The sequence below is a fragment of the Eleutherodactylus coqui genome, chromosome 6 (genome assembly GCF_035609145.1).
Source record: "Eleutherodactylus coqui strain aEleCoq1 chromosome 6, aEleCoq1.hap1, whole genome shotgun sequence".
Lineage (NCBI taxonomy): Eukaryota > Metazoa > Chordata > Amphibia > Anura > Eleutherodactylidae > Eleutherodactylus > Eleutherodactylus coqui.
Genome location: NC_089842.1, coordinates 84,148,348 through 84,169,387, shown reverse-complemented (window position 1 = coordinate 84,169,387; position 21,040 = coordinate 84,148,348). Strand labels below are relative to the sequence as shown.

Genomic DNA, 21,040 nt, shown 5'->3' with positions numbered 1-21,040 from the left:
AATCCGGTGTAAAGGACATCGCTATATAGTGGTTACTATCACCCTCCACTCATTACCCAACTTCTGCTTACTTTGGATATGTCGACCATGGCATTGACCTGATCCTTCAAATTTTTGTGCTTTATTCTTCTGCGACGAAATCTGCATAAGTGAATGTATAAGTTATAAAAATTCCATCTACCAAAACCTGTTCAAAGTTAATAATAAAACAACTACATTTGTATGTTAAAAATCCTACATTAATTTCTATTGAAACCCAAGTAAGAAGAAGTTAGCTAAGTCCTCCCTCACTGATGTCTTTACTGAACAACCCAGTTTGTAAAAAGACTTCTAATTTGTTTGGTTATGACTTAGGGCGCTCACCCACTGGCGTTTGCGATTTTCGTGCGTGAAAGACGCAGCGTTTCGGCGCGGTTTCCGCGCGTTTTTCGCGGCATTTTCGCGGCTTTTTCCGTTAATTTCCATTGACATTCATGGGTGCATTAAGAGAAAAATAAGGACACATATGCAACTGACAGTTCCTATGTTAAAAATTGCAACGGACTGAAAAAAAAAACGCCAGTGGACAGGAGTACATTCAAAACTAATTGCTCTTGAGAAAAAACGCAAAACGCAAAGGAAAAAAAATCGCCAGTGGGTGGGCGCCCTAATGGTGAAGGCTCTGGTCTGTTGGACACCTCCTAAATGGACAAATAAACATTTGGTCACTTATCTCAAATCCTGTCTTACACTTTACAGCTATATCTAGTGGTGTACATAGAAGAGGGTGGGCCCTGTAGTAAAGAAAAATTGGCCCCATAATAAAAGTACCAGATTTTGGTGCCCAGAAGAGAAGGGTCTGGCATTTGTTTCCCCTCCACCCCCTTTCCATGACCCATGAGACATTTCCCAAACTCCTTGTTTTTTAGCAAGTCAGTTCCTCTGGAGCCCTGCACTGGTTCCGGCCACCCCGTAGAGAAAGGGGTGGATCTATACATTGCTGGGCCCCCCTCTCCATGTGCTCCATAGCAACTGCATGGTCTGCACTATAGTACATTTGTCCTTGATTATGTCTATAAACAGTGAGAGTGTTTAAAGGGATTGTCTAGTTGTAAACTATCGATGACCTGTCTACAGGCCATGCCATCAAAAAAAGATCGGTGGTTGTCTGCCACACAGAACTCCACCAATCAGCTGTTCACTGGGCTAGTGCGCTTCTGTACTAAGCTGTGTTCTGCAGCAAGAAGACAGCTCTGTTCCCACTACAGTGACCAGGTTTGGTACTGCAGGCTAATTTCTAATTGAAGTGAATGGAAGCTTTACTTGTAATACCAAGCCTGGCAACTGCAGTAGCAACTGCAGAAATCAACTCAGTGCATGAGCACAGCGGCCTATAGAAAAGCTGATTGGCAGGGGTCCCAAGTGGCGGATTCCCACTGATCTACTATTGATGGCCAATCTTGAGGGTGGACCATCAAGAGATTATAACTGGAAAACTCATTTAAAAAGGGAGAGTTTTCTCACTGTAACTGACTGCCAAGGAGATCTGACAGAGTGAGGAGGAGGGTGAGACTTTCTTGATGACCATGTGACAGAGAAATATACCACATGATAACTAATAGTGCTGGCAGTAGTATCTGCCAGACAGCTACTTCCTGTCCCAAAATCCACGCATTGACTTAAGTTATGAACAATATACAGTAGGTTGAGTTTTCCTCCATTTTACACCACTTAGACATTTTTAGAAGTTTTTCAATACATTACATGAAACATTAAATACTGACAATAAAAAGTACTTCTTCCTGGAAAAAAAAAGTCATCATATAGTCCTGTCGATGGAAAAATAAAAAAAGTTATGGCTCTTGGGAGGTAAGAAAGAATACAGGGAAACGAAAAAATCTAAATTGACTGTGTCCTTAAGGGGTTAAGTATTAGACAATCAGATGTTTGTGGGGTTGGACTTACATATGAATAGCTCCCAACAGTTCCCGCTGGTGCAGGTGTATTTTGGCCATGTCCCCCTGCAGAGTGTGTCTGTGGAGCAGCCAGGCCTCTCCCAGTACGTCGGCCGCTGCACGTTTAATCTAAAAGGCAAAGCGAATGTAAACTAGACATACAGTAAGGAAAGAAAAACATCAAAATATAAATAAATACACCTCAACACAAAACAGGAAGAACATAATTACATCCTTCCTCCACGCTTTTCCCATCCTATGCCCAGATGGCATGACCATTACAACCATGGCAGAAACAACAGGCTGTGACTGCCTGAAAGAGGGTTGCCCGCCAAGATTTATCACCTATCCATAATAGGTGATAAATGTATGATTGTTGGGAATGCAAATGCTTGGGAATCCAAGTTGGATTCGCAAGAGGTCAAATCTGGTAAGACTTAGTACTGGCTGATAGACATAAATGCCCCGATATCTCCCCATTGTGAATCTGCTACAACACGATTCATAAAGGTCTCTTTTCCTGTATGGAAATCTTAATTGCTTCCTGTGAGGAAGTTCAAGTCTTCTGACTTAACTATAATAAGAAACTGAAGGTCACTCCCTCTATGCCTCCCTCCCTGTATTGTGTGACTACGAAAGGCACCTTTGGGACCTTGACTGATTTGGAGATGGATAAAACCCTCCATTGCCTGTATGAATAAAATAGCAAGGCCATTATCAGAAGGTCACAATATACACTGTCGCCCTGGGCCGTTTTGGTTGCATAACTTTCCTTAACTACTATACAATTTTACAAGACAATGCTTTGATGTGTATTTTGTGGGTATTTTCTTGTGCAAATCACAGAAAAAGGACATTTCAATTCAAAAAGCACAGAAAGCGGCCATACATACTGACATACTAATACAAAAATAAAAGGACAGGTATAGACACCACATCCTAACAGTGTGTAGACAGGAAAATTGCTATATGGGAGGAGCTTATACAGGTTCAAAATACTGATGAACGACCACTCAAACAAACCACCACATATGTGGCTGCTTAGTATATACATAGCTGAGACATATAAATGGTGCAGGTCCCACCGATATGTGTAGTTCACCACGCAGGCTTACAGCTTATTATTCACACCCCATATGTTAAAGCCTGGCGGTCTATGCACCTCAACAGTGAAACACATGTGTACTGACACTCTGGGCTCCGACAGCTTTTTAAAACCAGACAGCTTATTGCAAAAATTAATGATAAATACGAGGTATTAGTTAATATTTCTAGCAAAATATGCAAGCTCGCAACCCACGTCAAGGGTCCTTGTTATCTTGTAGGTCCCTACATTAACATTACAAACAAATCTACATGTATCCATGGGACTGGCACCTTTTGTATGCCTTATCTATGTGCAAATATAATGCTAAGCAGTCACCCACCTCTTAAAATGTGGAGAGTGTGTCAATGGTTGTTCACCAGTATTTTGCATATAAGCAAGCTTCTCAATACAGCAATTTGCATGTCTTCATGCTGTTGGATGTAGTGTTTTCACCTGCCATTGTATTTTTGTATCTGTATACGAGTATGTAAGTGTATATTGCTATGCTGGGCACAAGAAAGTAACCAGCAGGGTAAATGCCGAGTTTATGTACAGTATTTTTACTGAAATTACGTGTAAGGTTTCTCCTGGAGCTTAGCCTTCATTTTCTGATGAAGGTAGGCACAATGACTGCATAAGCCCAGAAGATGTGAAGACAAGTAGATCCAAGGGGCCCTGAATGGTACTTTTAATCTGGGCACTCTATTGGGAAATATTTGTCTGGGCACCATTTGATACTATTGTTCTTGTTATTGTATGGCATTATTAGGCTGGATACTTTATTATGCTATTGATTTGGGCCCTGTTAAGCACCATAGGTCTTGACATATCCAGGCGCAAGTTGACCAGAAACAAAACAGGAAATTTAAAGAGACACTACAACTGTACTTTATAGTACCATTGATCTGGGCATTCAAAAGAACTATTGGTCCCAGCACTACATTAGCACTGTATTACACTGTGGGACAGAGCTCTTTATAACACTATTGGTCTAGGCATTTCCCAATACAAGGTTGCTTAGAATCAGAAGCAAGGATGGGTAAGTCAAAAGGGAACTGCTTCAGTAATTCACTGCATGACACTATTAATCTGGGCACAGTTGGGTATCCAGGCTCTCTATGGACAATACTTTTTCACTGAACAGTACATTATATGGTATACCTTGGAGGTGTGGCTTATTTATTGTTAGGGTGTGTTTAGAGTACAGAGAGTGAGGATTTGATGATTCTTGATTCCAATTAGTACCCCTTTGGCATTGTAAATGTAATATGTAACAGTGGTTGTATCACAGGATACTGCCACTTACAGCAAGGACTCAATTTCCAATCTGCAGTGCAGTTTTCTGTATGAAGCAGGTAGAGTGTGGTCAACAACCTGCTGGCCGATGAATTTGTTACTGTATTTAGTAAGGTTGTTCCTGCAGATTACGGATCCCACTGGTCCCAGCAACGGATGTATATAGTTTTCTAAGCCCACCACATACAATCTATGCTCAGTATGTTGTTCCAACTATGATCGCTGAGTTCATATCCAAAAGAGCAGAATTTAAAGGTGTTATCCGTCGATTTAAATTTATTTCCTGGAACGCACAGTCAGACCCATCACTTTCGATTGCGTTCTGACAAGAGGTCACACGGTATTGCGGCCTTAATTGTTAGCAATATCATAGGAGAGTGATGGGCTGTCGACTATTAAAATAATTAGGCAAGTCCCTTTTTTCCTACCGCCTATGCAATGATTGAAAGAAGGTCTTGCGTAATAATTTTAATGAGCCGACAGACTGAGGCTATTCTTTAATGTCACCGACAATACAGGTCGCGATACCATATGACGTCTTGTCGGAACAAAACCGGATGTGACAGGGCCGACTCTGGGCATTCTGGTAAGAAATTTAAATCGCCGGATAACCCTTTTAATAGTACACGACTGAAATAAAATTTATAAGAGTTAATGCAATTAAGAGCAGTGCATATGCCCATTGCAATTTTTCATACCGTATAGGAGCAAGGTAGCAAATTGGCAATGTAAAGATGTGTTGCAATTCACTGAAGGCAAGCAAAAAGTTTCAAAATGGTGGCATAACTTCTTTTTAATTACATACTGATTAAAAGGGCTCTTGGAGACTATAACAACATGGCTCATGGCTAATTTTATACAAAAACAAGAGCACCACACCTCCCCATAGGTTCTATGTGGTATTGCAACTAAGCCTTGTTCACTTCAATGTAGCTAGACTGTGGAAAAGACTGGAAAACCCTTCAAAGGGATAGTCTAGAGCAGTGGTTCTCAACCTTTTTTAGCCCAGCGCCCCCTTTAGGTATCGGGATGGTGGCCAGCGCCCCCCAAGCCTTACTAGTTTAAACACAGTCAAAGTTCACCTTGTTTGCAAAGTTAAAAGTACAAATTAAAACAGTGAATTTTTTTTTTGGAAAGTTTGATAGTGTTTAACAGATTAGCATTAGAGATGAGCGAACGTACTCGGTAAGGGCGATTTCGCAATCGAGCACCACGATTTTCGAGTACTTCACTACTCGGGTGAAAAGTACTCGGGTGCGCTGTGGGGCGGGGGGTTGCAGAGGGGAGTGGGGGGTAGCAGCGGGGAACAGGGGGGAGCCCTCTCTCTCTCCCTCTCCCCCCCACTCCCTGCTGCAACCCCCTGCTCACCCACAGCGCACCCGAGTACTTTTCACCCGAGTAGTGAAGTACTCGAAAATTGCGGTGCTCGATTGCGAAATCGCCCTTACCGAGTATGTTCGCTCATCTCTAATTAGCATTAATTGTGAAAACACGTCTCTAAGGATTTTAGTCAGCTAAATTTTAGCTGCTAAAATGTAGGTGATAAATATTTAAAAACAGGTTAATAGTGGATATAATAATAATAATAAATAGTTTTTATTGCAGAAGATAATTTATTTTTGGAAGCAAGCAATAATGCCATCTTTAATTATCATTCGATAGAAACGTACAATGTATAAAGAAAATGCAAGATACACCTTAATCCTTAATGATCAGAAGACTAAAGGCCCATTTACACAGGACGAGTGTTGGGCAAACGATGCCAGACACTCGTCTCTGTGTCTCCGCGCTCCCGTGCTCCTGTACACGAGCTAGCAGGGCTGGCTCGCACATGGAGCGGCCTGCAGGGGGGCGGGGCAGTGCAGGAGATTTTTCTCCTCTCACTCCCCCTTCCCTCTCCATTGAGATAACACAGCAGCCGTTCACTACTGAACAGCCGCTGTTTAAACTGCAAGATGAGCAATGAGCTTCATCGTTCATCTTTTATGCAGCATAAAAGATGAGCGATGAAGCTCATGGCTCATCGTTCAGCTTAAACAGCGGCTGTTCAGTAGTGAACGGCCGCTGTGTTATTTCAATGGAGAGGGGCGGGGGAGCAAGAGGAGAGAAATCTCCTGCACTGCCCCGGCCCCCTGCAGGCCGCTCTGTGAACCAGCCTGCTCAGCTAGCTCTCATGCAGGAGCACGGGAGCACGGAGACACAGAGACAAGTGTCCAGCATCGTTTGCCCAACACTCGTCCTGTGTAAATGGGCCTTAAGTCACTGAAGAGAACCAACAACAAAATAAATATAAAACTTGAACTTTATTATCGTATATACTTGGAAGGCTTAAAAAAAACCCCTCCATACTCACCTCCCAGACGGCATCTGTGTCTCTGGCGGCGGTGCGGCAGGCTGCTTGAATTCTTTCCTCTCTCCATCCGTCCTGTGATACTTCTGAAGCGAGCACTGCAAAAGTATTGGCGGGAAATCGCGCCACACCCAGCATGTTATGCACTGCACTGCACATGCGAGCTGACTCCCCTGCTGAGACACTCGCGGCGGATCTGGGCAGGTGAGTATAGGGTCTCTCCGGGGCGCCGGGTCTGATTCCGCTGCGATATTTCGCAGGCAAAATCCAATCCGGCTGTGGGCAGGAGGCCTAACAGTCCCTAACATCTATACAAATTTATTTATTTAGAAGGGGCGGAGAAGACAGAATTTCATTTATTTTGTCTCTGCCTTTGGTATTTGTAAACCTATTTTTGAGTATCCCTTTCCCCCTGGATAGCTAGAGATCACTCAGATGATTAACTAAGATTAATATTGCATATAAAGCACTTTCTGTCAGATAGAGATTTCTATAAATATCTATATACTTCCTTCCAGAAGGATATTACTGCCTTCCAGCAATTCCTGGTGATCAATTTGTCAGCTATACCCGGTATAAAGTGCTGTAGTGCATGTAATTCAGATAGTCACTTTATATAGACATTCATTTGTCACATGTAAGTCTAATATACAAGTGGGTAAAATTATGCATTCGAGTAGGGCACATTTAATACCCACTTACATTGTGCGCATTATTATATCTAACGCACATGAATGTGGGCAGTATGTATGCAAAGGTAAGTGATTTATTACCAGTTTATGAAATCGTGTTGGATCTCCAAGAAAGCGCATGGATTTATCAGTTAAAATCGTCATATTCATATCTATATATATATGATTTGTAAAACTTGGAGATCTGTCCAAGAATCAAACCCTGTTTTGATGTATACGTTCTTTCTAATGTACTAAACGTATATGTCGAAAAATTGGATGGATTTGTGACATTATGTATTGACCACAAATGGCTCTTCCCTCTACATTTGGATTGGCAGTAAATTTCCTCCATACTGCTGTGCTATATCATCTTTCTTATACTATCTGTATGAGCGGTTATAGTTCAAAAAATGCAATAAGGATATGATAAAAGATTAAAATCAAAACTTTATTGATAGTTCTGAATGAATGTTGTGCAATGAACGCAATATCTGAAATAGGGAATGATCCATCCGACAGCTTCATTAACCAGGTCAGCGGCTGTTTTTTCTGGCTGATGCACTCTGCATTCACGATCCAACATGTCCTTTGTGACTGCTGGTGGTTTGTCTGCAGCATATCTTCTTTTCCGGCCCCCGCTCTCTCCCGTTACAATGCAAAGGCGTCCTCGTTGACGTGACAGTTCGGCCATGGCTCGTGTCTTCTGGCCTAGACCCTCATTGGAGCAAGAAGGACGAGCCCCCAAAGGAGGGGAGATGGAGCTATGGCTTTATAAACCTAGGCAATCCCAATGCCTAGCAGTACACTATCAGTAATGACAAGCCACACATCATGACTGCCCAAATGAAGAGTTGTGTAGCATACAGTTTTCTTATTTGTCCTGATGAATCGCGTAGACATTAGAAAGATAGAAGACTTCAATGATATATATTGGAAAGATAGAGATAGAGAAACGATAGAGAAAGAATAGAAAAAGAACAACTACAGATAGAAAAAGAAAATATAAAGTGGTGAATTTGTCATAAGGCTTGATGCTAGTAGAAGATTCTAATGGATAGAGAGGGGATTAGAAAAGAAAATAATTGAAAAGATCTAGAGATGACCTAGTATCTTAGACACTATAAGGCCTTAGTCAGACGGGCGTTTTTAGCCGCGATTTGCGCATGCGCATGCGTCCGGCGATTTTATAAAACCATTGCTTTGCAATGGTATCGGACACATGAGCGCTTTTTATGCGCTCGTCCGATAAATTATAGAACAGAAATCGCAGATCGCACCTATCTGCGATCTGCGATTCCTGTCCTCTTCTCTATATGCGCTCAATGGGGCCGGCGGCAGCAGCGCCGACCCCATTGAGAACATATAGAAGACAAATCATTCTTCTCTGCCACAGCTGTAACAGCTGTGACAGAGAATAACGATGTTTGCCCATTGAATTCAATGGAGCCGGCAATACAGCCGCTCCATTGAAAGCAATGGGCTGCCGGCGTGCGCGGGGTGAATTGTCGGGAAGGGCTTAAATATATAAGCCCTTCCCTGCAATTCATCCTAAAATGTGTTAAAATAAAAAAAAATTGTATACTCACCTTTCCGCTGCAGCCGGAGTCCAGCCGCGGCCGCTGTCAGTTCTCCTGAACTGTTTCTCGGCACTATTTAGCCGGCGGGGCTTTAAAATCCCCGCCTGCTGAATGATCTGCCTCTGATTGGTCACAGCCCTGACCAATCAGAGGCAGGTTTCACTCACACACCCATTCATGAATTCATGAATGGGTGAGTGACTGCTGCCTCTCAGCGCTGAGCCAATCAGGGGCAGGTCTGACTCACATCCATTCATGAATTCATGAATGGGTGTGAGTGAGACATGCCTCTGATTGGCTCAGCGCTGAGCCAATCAGGGGGCAGGTCTGACTCACACCCCCTTCACACCCACTGCAGGACGGCCGCGCGGAGCTCCGGCTGCCGGGAGAAGGTGAGTATACATATACTTTTTATTTTTACACATTTTAGGATGAATTGCAGGGAAGGGCTTATATATTTAAGCCCTTCCCGACAATTCATCCCGGGCTCGCCCGCAGCGCATTGCTTTAAATGGAGCCGGCTCTATTGCCGTCTCCATTGAATGCAATGCGCTGGACAGCTCCAGCCCGTTTCTAATGAAACGCGGCTAGGAGCAGATTTTCGGGTGATTTGCGGGCGACTTGCGCGCACCGGTCACGCGATTTGCGGATGCGCATCCGTCATGCGATCCGCAAATCGCGTGAAAAAACGCCCGTGTGACTAAGGCCTAAGGAGTCAGCATTGTATGGAGGGTTGAACATTGGAAAGGGTATTTGAAGACCATCACAGTTAGGTCAGAGATAGCTGAACTAAGGTGTTTTTGATCTGGTATACTGGGAGGCAGACGGTATTTGACATTCAGGAAACGGTTATCCCTTGTTATCCCGAAAATATCACTTTTTTAAGTCCATCAGACACGATTTCAAAAACTGGTAATAAATCACTTACCTTTGCATACATACTGCCCACATTCATGTGCGTTACATATATTAATTCACACAATGTAAGTGGGTATTAAATTTGCCCTTCTCGAATGCATCATTTTACCCACTTGTATATTAGACATACATGTGACAAATGAATGTCTATATAAAGTGACTATCTGAATTACATGCACTACAGCACTTTATACCGAGTATATCTGACAAATTGATCACCAGGAATTGCTGGAAGGTAGTAATATCCTTCTGGAAGGAAGGCAGTAATATCCTTCTGGAAGGAAGGCAGTAATATCCTTCTGGAAGGAAGTATACAGATATTTATAGAAATCCCTATCTCACAGAAAGTGCTTTATATGCAATATTAATCTTAGTTAATCATTGTAATCGTCTGAGTGATCTCTAGCAATTCTGGGGGAAATGGATACTCAAAAATAGATTTACAAATACAAAAGGCAGAGACAAAATAAATGAAATTCTGTCTTCTCCGTCCCTTCTAAATAAGTAAATCTATATAGATGCTAGGGCCTGTTAGGGTTCTATGAGGTCTCTGACATAAGATTCAGATTCCTACATAGTATTCTATCTGTAAATATTACTCAGTGAAATAGTATTAAATAAACTGAATGATATATAGTCACATTGAGAGAAACCACCTCCCAGAGATAGGCTCTATGAATATATAGTAGGAAAAAATGGGGAGGAAATAAATGTTTACTCTTTCACCTGTCTCTCCACCTGAGTAAATATCCAGAAGCTTTGGGGGACTACAAGGGCTATATGTATGTCCGTGTTTGTGCTAGCTATGTCTCTATAGAATTTTAATATTAATTATTAAAGTTCAAATTTCATATATATTTTATTGTTGGTTCTCTTCAGTGACTTAGATTTCTGAATTTGAGAACTACACTGTCTCTGTGACTTAATGGTCAGAAGACTAAATAAAATGCAAGAACAATGAAATTTGACTTATAATAATAATAATAATGTTTGCCACAATCAATCTGTGTCATTAATGGCTGACTTGAACCTGATGTGCGGACGCCAATTTCGCGATATCTGGTTATATCTTCATCAACCACAGTCTCAAATGGCCCCTTACATATATCTGAAGTTTGTTTTTCGATTTTGCCTGGAGCTGCTGAACCACTCTGAAGCCCCTCTCTACTAAGTATGTAGATGGAAAAGCTAACATGAACAACTTAACTTCCTGCCACAGGATAGGATAGGAATGCTTCACTTTCACCCCAAAACATTCATAGTCACATTGTTGGAAAAGTGCTTGGGCTTCGCTATCGTGTTTCAAGTCAATCAACTGCTCTTGTAATCTGGGATGAAATTTTCCTGCGTCTGCTGAAAATGGATTGAGTACCCACGTTGGTATTTCAAAGGTACATAGATCAGGAAACCTAGTTTGCATGTCTTCTTTGGCTTGTTTTTAGGTGTGAGCAAAAAAATTTTTTCTTGGAAAAATTGTTCAACTCTTTTCTATATATAGGAGCCTTGCGTTTCGGTGTTTACATTTCTGGTAAACAACAGTTCCTCCACTACCTCATCATTCCGATTAATGAATCGGACGTAAGCTAGCAGCAATGCTTCATTGTGTCTAACCGTTGACTCGTCATTTTGCATTACAAATTCTGTAATACGTCCAAAAGCGTTTCCTCTACATCAGCAGCCATTTCGTCAATCTTGAAATTGTGTCATTACTCAAAAGAATCGATTTCACCAAGGCACATGTGTCAGGCCCCAGCAGAGTACTGACAATCTCTTTAACTGCAGGTAACTCAAGTGTTTCCCCAATAGTATGTAATTTGCCACATTGCGCTATTAATAAAGAGACTTTTTAGGAAGCAAGGAGGCCTTTGACAGCATTAACAGCAGATTTTCCAAATAGTTTGCATACAGTGCTGCGGTTCTCAAACTTTGACTTTAAACCTTGGAAAAATTAAATGGGCTTAGCTACTTTGAATGCATTTTTGCAAGGTGATCACTCTGTCTTGAAGGCTTCATAGCTTCATTCGAAAATGCCTTTTCACAAATGAGGCACCAGGGAAGCCGTCCGTTTGTAGGAGAAGGGATGAATCCATATTTCAAGTATTCATTTGAATATTGACAGCATTTCTTCTCAGCCATTTTTATAAAGTATGCTTCAAGAATGCACAGCTTATGTCTCTCTATCATATAATCATGTATGACTTTTATAACTCTATGACTCCGCTACAGATCAATCACACTGGATAACCTAAAGAACAACCTAAGCCGCTATATTCCATAATGCTGCTGATTGGCTAGAACTTTCAATTATGTTGGTCTCTGGGAGTTATAGTTTATATCAGTGTTCTGAAAAGATACTTGGCATCCACAAGGACTACAACTCCCAGAGACCCGCACAAGTGAAAGTTTGAAGTGGTTCCAGCCAATCAGCGGCATTATGGAATACAGTGGGTTAGGTTGTGCTGTAGGTTATCCAGTGTTATGAAGTGTGATTGATCTGTAGTGTAGTTATGGAGTTATAAAAGTTATACATTATATGCTAGAGGCGCACAAGCTGCACACTACTCCCATTACATGTAAGTAATTCATATGGAAAGAATTGCCTCGGTTTTCGTCGGTTTTGGATTTCCCTGATTGTTTTCGGGCAGATAATTGACAAAAACAGAGGTATCTCTACTAATTTTTAGAAAACTGTGGTTACTAGATAAAAAAAAATCAACAAAGCAAACACAGAACGCTCCCCTACCACCACCTTTATGTTCCAACGTCCCCCTACCAACCCTTTTCATTCCACCGCCCCCTTGGGAATTAAAAACATCTCCCAGGGGACAATAACGCCCACGTTGAGAACCACTGGTCTAAACGGTCTTTATTTTGGCCGTTCCCTCAAGATAGATATAATAAGACTGAACACTCATTCTTTTCCTCCTGATTTGTGGACATGTGGGAGAAATTAATTTCCAAGGACACTATTTTTAAGCTAAATGGGCCCCTGCCCCCTCTTTTAAACAACTGTGTCTTTCCTCCTGGTTGGAATATTGAGGGCTTCCTGTGTTGAAAAGCTGCAAATAATATTAGAATGCACCAGATTGTCCAGGGGTCGTCCCTTCCCTCTTTGTCAGACCTCAGAATGATGTCGCCTGATACTCCGTTGTCATGGTTCTTCTACCTACAGCTCTGCTCATTCAATAAATCTGATAGTCCCACTGACAACTTTTTTGTCCCTTTCACATTGTTGGAGCCAATCCTTGTCTCCTTTTACCCTCAAGCTCAGAGTCTCTCACAACTGTGTGGATTGATACTGGATTCGGTTAATTAAGGAGACTCTGCCTTTGTCAGTGTGTGGGAGAGAGAACGTAATTTCACAATGCATCAAGACAAATCTTTTATCCTGTCCTACAAACTACCGATCGCCTGTGGAGCTCAGGAAAAGAATTCTAAATTACTGACCATATGGGATTGGTGTCCAACTCTGCTTCACCAACTCTATCCCTCGATGCCCTCGGTTTGCTGTATGTGTGGATCAGGTGGTGTGGGGGGAGTATGCTGCATGAGTAGTGGGACTGTCTTATGTTCCAGCCCTTTAAGAGTCAAGTCTTATCTACATACACAAAACTTAGTGGTTGTGACAGCAGACCCATAGATTGTGCTACTTTCGATGCTAACTGAATGTTTAATCATAATTACAAAAGGGCCTTCTTCACCATTTCCTCATGGCTGCCCGTGTTGTCATACTACGACACTGAAAATTTCCTCAAATCCCTTCACTTGTGAAATGGGTCCAGGAAGTGAATAGCCTTATGAGAAAGAGGAACTGGTGGCTGAGGACACAGGTGACCCTTGTAAATTCTATACGATATGGCAGCCCTGGCTCGATTTTAGGACTCTCAAACTTGCAGTCCCTAAGCACATAGGGTATTTTTCACCAGCATTTGTGGTTTCAATCCCCCCCCCCCCCCCCCACATACAGAAATTGCTGCTTCTTTCCTCTCTCCTTTTTTTATTTTTTCCTTTCTTTCTCTCTGTTCTTGTTTCTCCTCACCTCCTCTCCTCCTTGTCCCTTTGGGTTTTTCCCCTCCTGGTTGTGCCATGTGTCTGTTTTTATGTTAGGTGCTTGTCCCTTCCTTGCTTACGGTATATTATAGGTGTTACAGTCTTTAGGGCTGACTTTGACTGTTTATGCTGGTTTTGTGCTCCACTAGTACCTGTTTGTTGGAAGCTGCTATTATGGACATTCAACACGTCTTACGGTGGTTGTGTATTATGCAATGTCCTGTTCCTATGCCTCAGGGGGATATAATGCCCTACATGAAACAGTGGTTTTGTATACCATTGATATGGACTTTCTTTGTGCCTTTCCTGTTATTGTTTTTTCATGGTTTTGTACTTGCTTATACTTTGAAAACTTAATAAAACTTGATTAAACGCAAAGGGGTAGGCTAGAAATGCACAAAATTGTAGGTGTCTACAGCCAGTGAAAAGAAACATCTTAGAATGTAATTAGGATGGATTGATGAGACCTGAGACCAAGGGGAGAAGGGTGAATTTTGTTCATTCCCTAGACAACCCCTTTGAAGGGGTTTTCCGGCCAAAAACTATTGATGACTTATCCTCAGGATAGGTCATTAATAGTAAATTGTTGGGGACCCAATCACCTGATTGCCTTGCTCGGCTGTCAGTGCAGCAGGCTGGACATACATCATAGGAAACAAGGGAGAAAGCGATATAACTGGCTTCAGTCCCACTGAAATCAATGGAAGCTGAAGCAGCTATTAACATGTCCAGCACTTCTGCCTGCAACACAAGGGATGGCCATTGTATCGACAGCCAGGTCAAGAGATCAGGTGATTGTTGGGGATCCTGTACAGCAGGTCCACTGTGATTAACTATTGATGACCTATCCTGAGGATAGGTCATCAATAGTTTTTGCCTCGAAAACCCCTTCAAGGAAGAGCGTCCTCCATAGAGTACACACTTGGTTAGATCATTTGAAAGTAACATCTTTTTAAAGGAATATTAACACTTCAGACATTTATGGCATATCTACAGGCATTGGAAATGAGGTGAAAGCAGCTGATGGGCAGCAGTAGTAGGAATGGAAGTCAATGTGGGTGAAGGTGCAAGGTTTGCTTGTTAAGGCCTCTTAAGGGATGTGTAAGAGAAGTCCAGCTTTTTCTAATCTTCCTATGGAGCCCCCTAGATGATCCAGGAAATGTATTATTCAGTGCTCTGGTGCAGATACCCAGGAAAACAGAATAGCACCCAGTTCTATGTAAAGTTGCAAAATTATGGTTCTACAATGTGATGCTTACCTGTTTTGTATAGTGTATATCCATCATAAAGTTATGTACATGCTTTTCTGCCTTAGTAAATTCCAGTTTCTGAGCAGCTACAGCAACGATCAGAGCTGTACATCCCACTCCCTGCAACAGATGCACAAGTTAAGATCCTACATAGGCACTCTATTCCAAATGGGCCTGTAAAGCTGAGGGTAAGGTAGGGCACAGGGTTGTCAAGAACAAAGGTAAATGGCTTGGCATTTGCAACAAACAATTTTTACCAGCAATCTGGCCACAGGGAAAAACACAGTAAGGCAATATTGTACACAATAATACAAGGATCTGTATGCCAAGTTGGCAGCAGTGGTATCTCTGTTCCGCTGGCATAGTTCTTCAATAATGGTACCAGTGGTTACATAATAATGATGCAATAATGCCTCTACTCTGGCCCTGCTTAGTAGCTGCCCCCTCTGTGGCCCCATTTTGTAAGAGTGCTCTGTCTGTGGCCCTAAGTAACAATAGTGCCCCCTTTGTGGCCCTAAATATTAATAGTGCAATTTCTGTGGCTCTAATTAGAAATAATGCCCCCTTCTGTGGCACCACTCAGTAATGTTGTTCCCTATGTGGCCCTGGCTGCTTCGCCACTCTATGAGGCATATCATCTGACTCCTTCCCCAGCTCCTGTATGTGCTGCACTTTAGAACAGGAGATGAGTGGGAGGAGTTAGGGTATTCTCCCCATATAGCACCTGGACCTTGTGATAGCGTGAGTGAAGAATCTCTGCTTGTTAACTCTTTGCTACCCAGCCAGAAAAGTGGAAGCGAAACCTGGTGAGTCAGAAATGAGATGAGACCATTTGGCCTTTGCTCCATTGCAGCTTAAAGGGGTTGTCCCGCGCCGAAACGGGTTTTTTTTTTGCATAGGCCCCCCGTTCAGCGCAGGACAAACCCAAGGGATGTGTTGAAATAAAAAAAAAAATTTTACTTACCCGAATCCCCTCTCTGCAATTTCTTCCTTCTTATCCTCCAAGATGGCCGCCGGGATCTTCACCCACGATGCACCGTGGGTCTTCTCCCATGGTGCACCATGGGCTCTGTGCGGTCCATTGCCGATTCCAGCCTCCTGATTGGCTGGAACCGGCACACGTGACAGGGCGGAGCTACGCGAAGATGCGTAGAAGGGGCGGAGCCAGAATGCCGCTCGTGCCCGGACCGACCAGAAGGGAGAAGACCCTTCTGCGCAAGCGCGTCTAATCGGGCGATTAGACGCTGAAATTAGACGGAGCCATGGAGACGGGGACGCCAGCAACGGAGGGGGTAAGTGAATAACTTCTGTATGGCTCATATTTAATGCACGATGTATATTACAAAGTGCATTAATATGGCCATACAGAAGTGCTTAACCCCACTTGCTTTCGCGAGACAACCCCTTTAATCGTTTTTTACCAACAATTAATATTGCTGTTAAACAAAAAAATACCACTACCAGCCTCGGGACATAATTACCGCCTGAGCTAGTCATTTACTGTCCGGATGGCAATCCTAAGCATGGTGCCTGTAGCCCAGCCACAGACCTGCACACTCTTCTGCATCACACCCTTCAGACTTTCTCTACAAGTCATTGTATCAGGGCTTTGCCAGAACTACGCCCAGCCAACACAGGGTGGAAGTAGAGCTCTCTTTTTATATCTTGCTCTCGGCATACATGAGCCATGCTCTTTTATACTCACTGTGTCCCAACATTTTCAGTGGATTTCATTTCACCAATTATAACAAATTAAATTGGGCCATATCTTCCCTGCGCCTGATCTACAGGGCTCTACCTTATAAAAGATACCAGCATGCCTTACAATGGAAGCAGTGCTAAAACATAACTCAATAAAACAATTGTTTTCTTTAACAACCATAAGAGGCAGCAAGGAGAGCATTCCCATGGTGGTCTCCTTCCATACCTTACAGGCCCTTACGCTACTCGGTAATTGCTGATAAAAAAAATTGCAAGTTCTAAAAGTGCCGAAAGCAGATTTGCCATTCAGGAGTATAAAAAACATTTGAGGCACACATCCTGGCTGCTGTTTTGGTTTTGCCCAGCTTTCCTAGATACAGATACATCCCATATTCAAATAAAGCAAATAGGGCTAAAATGGAGAAAAAGTCTTATCCAGTGTGGCTTTGGGATATTACTAAAAACCTCTTCTTTTGACAAACAGGAAAGTGTATAATGACATAGCTTGAATTCTATCCAACCCCCCTCTCTTTTGTTCTACAGTTTCCCTGTCCACCGAGAATCTGAGACTTGGTCTTACCATAACTCCAGTGAAAAGGCACAGTATCTTTCCGCAGACAGTTCCAGGTACCATATCCCCATAACCAATAGTTAAAAAGGTGATAGGAATCAGCCACATAGCATTGGTCAGATTAGTCGCCCCGTGTATGTCTCTGAGGAAGTAAACATATATGCTGTTACTTCCATTGCATAATAATATGAATATTTACAGTAAAATTGCCTATGTACAATAATATAACTACAATACTACTGCCCCTATGTGCAAGAATATAACTACTATAATACTGCACCCTATGTACAAGAATATAACTACTATAATACTGCCCCCTATGTACAAGAATATAACTACTATAATACTGCTCCCTATGTACCAAAATATAACTACTATAATACTGCACCCTATGTACAAGAATATAACTACTATAATACTGCCTCCCTATGTACAAGAATATAACTACTATAATACTGCCACCCTATGTACAAGAATATAACTACTATAATACCGCTTCCTATGTACAAGAATATATCTACTATAATACTGCCCCTATGTGCAAGAATATAACTACTATAATACTGCCCCTATGTACAAGAATATAACTACTATAATACTGCTCATATGTACAAGAATATAACTACTACAATACTGCCCCTATGTGCAAGAATGTAACTACTCTAATACTGCCCCTTATGAGCAAGAATAAAACTACTATAATACTGTCTCAAATGTACAAGAATATGACTACTATAATGCTGCCTCCTATGTACAAGTATTGAACTACTGTAATACAGCTCCCTATGTACAAGAATATTACTACTATAATACTGCCCCCTATGTACAAGAATATAACTACTATGATACTGCCTCCTATGTACAAGAATATATCTACTATAATACTGCCTCCTATGTACAAGAATATAACTACTATAATACCATCCCCTATGTACAAGTATATAATTACTATAATACTGCCCTCTTTGTACAAGAATATAACTACTATAAAACTGCCTCCTCTGTACAAGTATATAACTACTATAATACTACTTTCTATGTACAAAAATACACCAGCTATAACACTGCCTCCTGTTTACAAGAATATAATTACTATAATACTGCCCCTATGTACAAGAATATAACTACTATAATACTGCCCCCTATATATAAGAATATAACTACTATAATACTGTATCCTTTGTACAAGTATATTACTACTATAATACTGTCTGAAATGTACAAGAATATAACTACTATACTACTACCTGATATGTACAAAAAATAACTACTATAATACTGCCCCCTATGTACAAAAATATAACTACAATAACAGTGCCCTATGTATAAATATATAATTACTGTAATACTGCCCCCTGTGTACAAGAATTGAACTACTATAATTCTGCCTCCTATGTACAAGTATTGAACTACTGTAATACAGCTCCCTATGTACAAGAATATAACTACTATAATACTGCCCCCTATATATAAGAATATAACTACTATAATACTGTATCCTTTGTACAAGTATATTACTACTATAATACTGTCTGAAATGTACAAGAATATAACTACTATACTACTACCTAATATGTACAAAAAATAACTACTATAATACTGCCCCCTGTGTACAAGAATTGAACTACTATAATTCTGCCTCATATGTACAAGTATTGAACTACTGTAATACAGCTCCCTATGTACAAGAATATAACTACTATAATACTGCTCCCTATGTACAAGAATATAACTACTATGATACTGCTCCTATGTACAAGAATATAACTACTATAATATTGCCTACTATGTACAAGAATATAACTACTATAATACTGCACCTATGTACAAGAATATAACTACTATAATACTGCTCCTATGTACAAGAATATAACTACTATAATATTGCCCCTTATGTACAAGAATATAACTACTATAATACAGCTCCCTATGTACAAGAATATAACTACTATAATATTATCCCCTATGTACAAGACTATAACTACTATAATACTGCCTCCTGTGTACAAGAATATAACTACTATAATATTGCCCCCTATGTACAAGAATATAACTATGATAATACTGCCTCCTATGTACAAGAATATAACTACTATAATACTGCTCCTATATACAAGAATATAGCTACTATAATGCTGCCACCTATGTACAAGAATATAACTACTATAATACTGCCTCCTATGTACAAGAATATAACTACTATAATACTGCCTCCTTTGTACAAGAATATAACTACTATAATACTGCCTCCTATGTACAAGACTATAACTACTATAATATTGTCCCCTATGTACAATAATATAACTACTATAATACTACTCCTATGTACAAGAATATAACTACTATAATACTGTCCCCTATGTACAATAATATAACTACTATAATACTACTCCTATGTACAAGAATATAACTACTATAATACTGCCTCCTATGTACAAGAATATAACTATTATAATACTACCTCCTATGTACAGGAATATAACTAGTATAATACTGCCTCCTATGTACAGGAATATAACTACTATAATACTGCCTCCCATATACAAGAAGGTAACTATAACACTGCCCCAATGTACAAGAATATAACTACTATAGTACTGCCCCTATGTACAAGAATATAACTACTATAATACTGCCCCCTATGTACAAGAATATAACTACTATAATACTGCCCACTATGTACAAGAATATAACTACTATAATACTGTCTCCTATATACAAAAATATAGCTACTACGGTATAATACTGCTCCTATGTACAAGAATATAACTACTATAATACTGCCAGGAATATAACTACTAGTGTTGAGAGAACTTTGCTAAATGTTTGGTCCCGCACAAACCAAACTTTGGTCAGTTCTTCTCATCCAAACCCACCTGTTTTTATGATAATTCACAGAAAAAACCCTACAGAAGGAAAACTTAAAACAAACATTTCATTGATAAATAATTAAAGCCTTGGGGTGTGAAGGAACAAAGACACACACCTAAATACTATGGCAGAGAAGAAACCATAGTACAAAGGTTAACAAAACCGCTAAGATGTACAAAAGGGGATAATAAGGCCCTGATGGATGGTAGGGCCCAGCAAAAGGGGATTATTAGCTGGAAAGACCCCCCACATAAATATTACCAGCCTAGCTAGTACCCTCAGATATTTATCAATAAGACGGTTGTTTTAGGTTTTCCTTTTGTAGGGTTTTTCTCTATGAATTATAATTTAACGTTTTCTTAAGCCTTTCTGCAGGTTTTTATGACATTCGAGGTAAAGTAAAAAGGATATGTTATCTGTATTCAGTGGGTCACTGGGATTATGAGCGCAGACCTATATGCTTTTTTTTGTGCTACGGCTTACAAAATAAAATTAGCTTTCTGACGCCATCTTTTGACTGCAAATGTTTCCTTTTTCTTTGATGGGGTTGATTTTTCCTTTTATGAGGTCTTTTGAAGACTTTTTTTTTTTTGCAAGTTGACCTGTAGTTTTTATTAATGCCACTCCGGGGTACATATGAATCTTTGATCACTTTTAGACAATTTCTTCTTGGAGACGGAGTAACCAAAAAAGCGCAGTTCTGGCACTTTATCAGAGATTAATAATGTAACATTTTAATAAATTGGGCTTTTATGGATGGC

At 40.8% G+C, this 21,040-nt stretch overlaps 1 protein-coding gene across 2 annotated transcripts in view; it reads right to left on the bottom strand.

The window, feature by feature from the left end:
* The window catches only part of KCNN4 (potassium calcium-activated channel subfamily N member 4), a 71,417-nt gene that overhangs the window by 4,081 nt on the left and 46,296 nt on the right, over window positions 1–21,040 (bottom strand). For both annotated transcript variants that reach the window (XR_010793151.1, XM_066607071.1), the window contains exons 4-7: window positions 17,418–17,550; window positions 15,146–15,256; window positions 1,945–2,063; window positions 72–141 (exon numbers count right to left, since the gene is read on the bottom strand). Coding sequence is in view for 1 of the 2 variants with exons in the window: in XM_066607071.1 (XP_066463168.1) it covers window positions 72–141; window positions 1,945–2,063; window positions 15,146–15,256; window positions 17,418–17,550 (433 nt within the window). In the remaining variant the exon portion in view is untranslated. The remainder of the gene's footprint in view (window positions 1–71; window positions 142–1,944; window positions 2,064–15,145; window positions 15,257–17,417; window positions 17,551–21,040) is intronic.